This window comes from Suricata suricatta, chromosome 9 (assembly GCF_006229205.1).
Source record: "Suricata suricatta isolate VVHF042 chromosome 9, meerkat_22Aug2017_6uvM2_HiC, whole genome shotgun sequence".
Lineage (NCBI taxonomy): Eukaryota > Metazoa > Chordata > Mammalia > Carnivora > Herpestidae > Suricata > Suricata suricatta.
The window spans coordinates 122,764,436-122,772,661 of record NC_043708.1 but is presented as its reverse complement, the minus strand read 5'-3'; the positions used below and the strand labels follow the sequence as shown (position 1 = coordinate 122,772,661).

The window sequence follows — 8,226 nt, the reverse complement described above, 5'->3', positions numbered from 1 at the left end:
AAAGTGGATGGACCTCGAGGGTGTCATGCTAAGCGAAGTAAGTCAGGTGGAAGACAGATACCATATGTTTGCACTCATAGGTCTAACAGGAAAACAGGAGAAACCTAATGGAGGACCAGGGGGAGGGGAAGAGGGGAAGAGAGTTGGGGAGAGTGAGGGATGCAAAACTTGAGAGACTATTGAATGCTGAAAATGAACTGAGGGTTGAAGGGGAAGGGGGAGGGGGGAAAGGAGGTGGTGGTGATGGAGGAGGGCACTTAAGGGAAAGAGCACTGGGTGTTGTATGGAAACCAATTTGACAATAAACTATTAAAAAAAAGAAATAATTTGGTAAATATACTGGTCATAAATTTCACATCTGTATATATAAGATAATTTAATTTGGTCTTATTTGATTTTAATAAAAGAAAATCTAAATTGAAACTCTACAGCTACCACATTGTTTTTCAGTTTAGAATATGAATGGTGCTCCCTGAATTTGGGCAGTAAAAATTCTTCACAAATGGATGTTGCAGCTCCCTCAACGTCAAATAAGTATTTCCATTAAAAAAAAAAAAAAAAGCCCTGACAGAACCAAACCCTTCAGTTGCCACCCCTCTGTCCATCTATAACACTTATTAGGGCCCAAAGAAATCATTAAATCCCCCTCAGGGTGCTGCACATATTTATTATTTTCTCTATATGACATGACCTCAAAAACCCGGGGAGACACTGATCTACATAGATCTAAGAATGAGAACAGGTGCTGAAGTCTTCAGTGGATGAGAGGAAGAGAACAGAAGATCTGGAGGTAATGCAATAAAAAGGGGTAAGCAGATTATGGGGTTCTGATGACCTACTGTTCTAAAGCAACAGGAGGATTTAGGGAGGGAGGGTTGAACAGTGATCTCAAAGTGGCGATAAGGAACAAGGATAACAACACATCACTGCCTGGACTACTGATAAATGGGCTGTCTCTCTTTTCCAACTACTCAGCTGAGCTAACCCACTGAAAAAATAAGGAGCCTTGCACTTGACCCATAGGGGAAGGTAATGTTCGTTGAACCAAATCAACCACAGGCCTCACATACAGCTGTCTTGCCACATGTGGGATTTAGTGGACTTATTTCCAAGCCCCTACAGGAAAATCTGCCTCTTCTGACTTTCTGCCCCATGACTGATTCCGGCTCACAAATTTGGAGCCCACCCACAGCCTAGCTCCTTTGAATCTGCCTCTGAACCAATCTTGCCCCCTCATGCCACCATTCTGACTACCCCTCTTCTAACTGTGGCCTATGAACATTCGCCTCTGGCCATAATGGAATAAAAGAGACCAGATGTATTCTTTCTCCTCAAACAAAGAATTGGACAAAAGATAGAAGACACTGGACAAAAGGAAGTGCAGAAGAGAGGTTTCTGGGGAAAGAGAAATAAACCAGGTAAAACTGGTAAGTTCCTTACCTCATTGCCTGAAGTGTTTCCAGACCACAGCACAGAGCACATTGATCTTGCCAAGTTGAAGAGACAGAGTTTGGAGTTCAAGGAGGCCAAGGCATCTAGAACTGTGGGGACAGAATATGGGAAAAGGACGAGCTGGAAAGAGATCCCCCAAGCCTCTGGCTGAGGACGGCGCTGCACTAGCATGTGAGAAAATCGCAGAGGCAGGAAAAGAACCAACAGAGGAAAGCAGGTGGAACCGTTCCCACGCTTACCCAGGGCTAGGAATGCCCTGTGTTCCTCCCAGCAGCCAGAGTGAGACCTCTTAACACCATAGCATTGAGCAGAGTCTTCAGAAGTATCGCACCACACTAGTTGGGTACAATTAGCCCTAGACTAAAGGCTGCTCAAGACTTGCCCTAACAGAGTTTAAAAACAAGCCTTGGAGGACCAAACTGATTCCAAGCCCCAAAGCCAAAAACGATTTAAAGGAAGACAACAAGATCTAGTACCCAGCAACATATGATTCACCGTGTCTACCATCCAGCTGCAAATTATCTAGCATGCAGGAAAAAAAGAAAACACAATTCATAACCAGAAAAAAAGTCTACAAATAGAAACAGACCCAGAATGACATACATGATGGAATTATCAGATAAGGACTTTAAAACAGATATTATAAATATACTCCAATGTTTGAAAATATGAGAAATGATGAAAAAATGGAAGTCCTAAAAAAACCCAAATAGAACTTCTACAGATGAAAAATACCTGTAACACACGATGTACTGAATATCCCAACCAATTCGATACTATAGATGAAATGGCAATAGAAATTGTCCAAGATAAAACAGACAGAAAGAGAAAGAAAAACATATAAGCATCAGTGAGTTGTGAGAAAACATCAAATGGCCTAATATATGGGTAAATGAACTGGAATAATTAGAAAAAAAATATTTGCAGAAATAAAGGCTTGAATTTTTCCAAATTACACGAAACCATACAAACCTGCAGATCCAAGAAACTTGATTAACCCCAAAGAACTTAGAAAAAAACTATACCCAAGCTCCTCATGATCAAGTTACATCACCTCTTTAAGGCCTCTCCTCCCACAAAAACTATGAGATTATTATTGTTAAAGTCAATGCTCAACTATCTCTACTGTCCAAAGATTTTCAATAGCTTCTCACTGTCCATCAAATAATGTCCAGGTCACTTACAGAATTCTAAGTTGTCTGTAGCCTAGCCCCAACTATTACTGCAGCATTTGCCCACATTTGTTTACCCTTCTTCACTCCAGGCTACGAGGCTACTCATAGTTCCCTGTTCACAAGACCCCCCTGGTTTCCAGGCTCTAGGCCTTTGCTCACACGGGAAAGCCATCCATTACCATGTTATTAAGTCCCTCCCTCCTTTCAGGCACCAACTAAAGAAATACCACCTTCTCTAGAAAACTTTTCTGGTTTTATCGCCCATGTATCATCTTCTCCCTTTTCTTCTCATGGGGTTGAGCATGTTCTACCATAGCACCACCCTAACACGTTTTATCCTTCCCACTGGATTAGAAGTACCTTGAGGGCCATGTCCTGTTTTCACATAACCTCTTGGCTCTGAAACATTTGAGAATGAATGCATGGCAGTACATGTCCCCCACTCAGGGCAGGAATTTCCTGAAGATGTGGGAAGACCCCCTCTCCAGATCAGTACTGTCGGAGTTCCTCGGGGCTCCTGCACAATGGAAGCAGGGACAGAAGAGGGCAGAGGGCACAAATTAGAGCTGCATATCACCATCATGCCCTCCTTCCCAGGGCTGTGGGGCCTGACTGTGCAGGAGGGCAGAGAGGGTGGCCCATCTCTCCTCAGCAGCCCCACTGCACCCAGTTGGCTCCTGGAGAATAGGCAAAAGTAGATCCTGTACCCTCCCCCACCCCCATGCCTCTGCTTGGCCTGGTGAAGCCAACAGTACCTCCTCTCTGGAAATAAGCTTGGAGGAACCCTACTCAAGGTGGTAAGTACTGCAGGGAAATGGCTAAAGACTAGGCTACATTTACTGACGCAAATGAGGTGTATTCCTCACAGTCAAGACTTAGCGGCACCACCGGCTCACTAGCACCACCCAGAAAATAGGCAGGTAAATGCTTAGAGTTAAGACACTGGATAGGACTTCTTATCACTGCATGGCCAGTACCCTATTGTGGACCAGAAGAAATCTTCTCAATCTTCTCTTCTTCTCTCAATTCTATCTCCTCCTAAAGCCCTGCCTTGGGAAGCACAGAGCAGCAAGGCCCCAAGCAAAGCGGTTAAAGGATACAGGGTCCCAAGCCAGTCAGCCTGGGTGGGACTCCCAGCATTCCCATTTTGAGTTATGTGATCTTAGCTTAGTTTTTCCATTAGTAAAACAGGAATAGAAGTGCCAACCTTCCAAGGATATTGTAAGGATTGGTGTATAAAGCTCTTAGAGAATTATCTGGCATCTGAGTGCCATGGATTAAATGATGATTATTTTTAATTCTGTGCTGCATCCAAGTCTTTTCTCAAAGAGAAATCTTCATATCTGTTTGGGTCCTTCCTATAGCCAAGCTCAGCCTCCCGTCTTGTCAACCCAAATGAATACTGTCTCAATTCAATGACTTTACCACCCACACTCCATCCTACCGCAGTCTAGTCCTTACACAAAGCTGGGGCCATCTCCCAGATGATCTCTTCCAGACCAGCTTTCCCCACCCCTGCGGGCCACCCCAACCAGCACCTGGCAGAGGCAGTGCTCCCTGTCACTTGAATAAATGGATGAATTAGTCCACTGGGAGGTCATCCCATTGCCTTCTCTGACACTCCCTCTAGGCCACCAGGCGTCCTGCCAAAACCCAGGGATGGATACCCTATCTTCTAGGGAAAGAAAACATTTTTAAACTGCATCTCACACACAAATGGTTATAACTCTTTCAAGACAAACATTTCCCCAGAAATGTGTCAGAAGGAAGCTATGAAGGAATGGTATAAAAGAGGCCAGGAGAGGGAAGTAGAAGCTTCTCTGCTTTTCATTTAAAACGTGACATGAAAGCAATGGTTGTAGCTTGAGAAAAACCCACAGGGAGCAGGCAGGCGTTGCCCCCTAAACTGTAGCAATAAGTGAGTAGCAAATCCAAGAATATCTTCCTATAATCAGAGCTGCAAACACCGTCCTACTCTGCAACAGCATTTCGACACTAGGCAAGTGACCGGGAAACTTCTATTCCAGCATCACCTGGTACAGGAATCTGCTCTACTACAAACTGCTTCTGGTGCGGATTACTGTTCTCTGGATCAGGTGATGCCCAGGCTTCCAAATGACCTCAGACAACCGTGCACAGAGGCCTGTGCTCAGAACTCTGGACGAAGCCCTTACACACCAGGCAATGTTTCAGGCAATAACACCGAGACTTTCTTCCTTTATTCTCTTTTCTCAGATAGTTATGGACACTGTGTATCTGACTGGCTTTGCCTCATCTTGTGTCTTTTAAGTATTGCCTGGATATATAGTTCATTGTATATTAAAAACTGAAATTCATTCCCTTTCCCAAGGGCTTCAGAGTGCAACTGAAAGTGAGTATGGACTACTTGGTGAGATCGTTCAGGATTCTGCCCATGGATGCAGTTCATAGAACTCCACAGTACACCCTACTTCTGTCCCCATACAGGTATGCTCTATGGCATTCCCTGATGGCACCTTCATAGCCCTTTTCACATGTGAAAAGACTGTGTTTTAGTGTCTATTGTTTACTGACTACTGGGAAGGCAAATTCTACCAGGGCCAAGACACTGTCCTGCCCATATCTGTTTCCCCTACAGGGCCACGCATAGAGTCAACATAGAGGTGAATGAATGAATGGAGTCAGTGAGTGAATTTACTTTAGTAAGAAGGGAGAGAAGAAAAAGGTAACAACTATTAGCATTTAAATTTTTTCCACCAAAAATAATAATCAAATGTAAGATTTTTGGCTCTCTGATCAAGGACAGAAGAAACACTGCAAATCTACTTAAATGGATCCCTTTAAAACTATGTAAGTAGAAGCAACCCAAGTGTCCATCAATGAATAAATGAATAAACAAAATGTGGTATATACATACAATGAAATATTATTCCACCTTAAGAATGAAATTCTGACACATACTACAACATGGATAAACCATGAAAACAGTATGCTAAGGGAAATAAGCCAGATACAAAAAAAGTCAAACAGACAAATTCATAGAGATAGAATGTCTACCAGGGGTGGGGGAAGGGGAGAAAGAGAATTGGTCTTAAAGAACAAAGAATCTCTGTCTGGGAAGATGAAAGTTCTCAAAATGAATAATGGTGATGGCTGCACAAGATTGAATGTACTTAACAAGGAACTGTACACTTAAAAATGGTATATTTTACATATGTATATTTTACAATAAAATAATTTTAAACATGTTGGACACCCCAAAAATAAACTAAGTAGTTAGACTTGATGAAAAATGCTACAGAAGTGACGTCACTAAGATGGCAACATAAGGCATACCTGACTTCACTCCGCTTCACAAGAATAACAAATATTCATGGACAAGATACCACAGAGAGAATCCCAGAACAGGGGGATAAGGCTGAAGCACCACAGAGACCAAGATAGTTTCGCATTAGAAAGGTAAGAGACTGCACTGCCCCTCACTGGGGATGGCACAGCACCACACCAAGGGCCAACTGTTCCTCTAGGGGGACAAGAGAGCCCAGGGTGGACATCCAGCTCCCCCAGCATTGTGGAGTGGTCCATGAAAGCCTCCACTCCGGTCCTGCTCCATGGAAATCATACAGGGGAGTCTGCAGGGCTTGACCACCTGCAAAGTCTAGAACCTGCACTCTGAAGAGAAGACTGCTTTTCAGATGTGCACATACCAATGTCAGGAATCAAGGGTCACAAAAAAATGAGGTACAGATGACACTGCTGAAGGAAACATTAAAAAAATGAAGTCCCTAAGGTGAAAAATATAATGACTGAAGAATTTAATATAGAGCTTCAAAACAGACTTGACTGTGCAGAAGAATCTAGATATTTGAAATTATTCAGAGGAAGAAAAAACAAGAATGAAAAGAGTGAAGAAAGCCTACAAGACTTATGGAACACAAACAATATCAGAATTATGGGAACTCCAGAAGAGAAAGAGAAAAGGACAGAAAGTATACTTAAAACAATAATAGCTGGGGGCAGCCGAGTACTTCAGTTGGTTAAGCAACCAACTCTTGATTTGGATTCAGGTCATGATCTCACAGTCTGTGAGATTGAGCGCACATGCTCTCTCGCTCTCTGTCTCTCTCTCAAGTTGCAAACAAGGGAACCCCATAAGACAACCAGCAGATTTCTCAACAGAAACATTTCAGGCCACGGATGATGTGCTCACAATACTGAAAGAAAAAAAATCAGCCAAGAATTCTATACTCAGTGAGCAAAGTTGTCTTCCAGAAATGAAGGAGAGCTATAAAGACTTTTCTAAACAAATAAAAGCTGAGGGAGTTCATCACCACTAGACCTGCCTTCCAAGAAATGTTAAAGGGAGTTCTTTAGTAGAAATAAAAAGATGCTGATTAATATCGTAAAAACATAAGAAGGTAATATAAAACTAGCTGGTAATGATAAATATGTAGCCAAAATTAAATTCTGTAAAATAGTAATTGTGGTACATAATTCACTTACAGCTCTAGTTCAAAAGATTTTTTTAAGTAGTAAAAATAACCACTATTATAATATTATTGGTTACACATATTAAAAAATATGTAAACATTAACATCAATAACCTAAAATGTAAGAAAGAGTAGAAGTAAAAGTGTAATTTAGTAGTGCTATATAAATTTTTATCAGTTTAAAATAGTGTGTTATAATTCTAAGATATTTTATGCAAGTCTCATGGTAACCACAAAGGGAAAACTGGTAGTTATCACAAAAAAGAACATGATAAAAAAGTCAAAGCATGTTGATACCAAAAAACACCAAAATACAAAACAAGACAGCAGGATAAGAAACCAAGAACAACAGATCTACAAACAGCCAGAAAACAAGTAATAATATGGCAACAGTAAATCTTTACTATCAAAAATTACTTTAAACATAGGTTAAATTCTTCAGTAAAAAGATGTAAAAGAGCTAAACAGCTTTTTAAGAAAGCAAGAAAAACCACAAGACCAATGATATGCTGCCTACCAGAGACTCCCCTTAGCCTCAAAGACACACAGACTGTGAGTGAAAAGATGGAAAAAGATATTTCAAGCAAACAGTAACCTGAATGTGAGACAGGGCACCATCAAAACCCTCGAGGAGAAAGTAGGAAACAACCTCCTTGACCTCAACTGCAGCAATTTCCTACTCAACACATCCCCAAAAGCAAGGGAAATGAAGGCAAAACTGAACTCTTGGGACCTCATCAGGATAACAACTTCTGCACTGCAAAGGAAACAATCAAGAAAACTTATAGGCAACCAACAGAATGGGAAAAGATAGTGGCAAATGACATGTCAGATACAGGGCTAGTAACCAAAATCTATAAGGAACTCACCAAACTCCACACCCAAAAAACAAATGACCCAGTGAAGAAATGGGCAGAAGACATAGACACTTCTCCAAAGAGGACATCCACATGGCCTACAGGCACAGGAAACAATGTTCAACATCACTCATCATCAGGGAAACACATATCAAAACCACACTGAGATACCACCTCACACCAGTCAGAGTGGCTAAAATGAACAAATCAAGAGTCTATAGATGCTGGCGAGGGTGTGGAGAGACGGGCACCCTCCTACACTGTTGGTGGGAA

General features: G+C 41.8%; 1 protein-coding gene across 1 annotated transcript in view; it reads right to left on the bottom strand.

Moving 5' to 3' along the window:
* Positions 1–1,490: 1,490 nt before the first annotated feature.
* The window catches only part of LYSMD4 (LysM domain containing 4), a 16,849-nt gene continuing 10,113 nt past the window's right edge, over positions 1,491–8,226 (bottom strand). Inside the window, exon 3 of the mRNA XM_029952499.1 lies at positions 1,491–1,541. Within this exon, the coding sequence (XP_029808359.1) occupies positions 1,536–1,541 (6 nt within the window). The 3' untranslated portion in view covers positions 1,491–1,535. The remainder of the gene's footprint in view (positions 1,542–8,226) is intronic.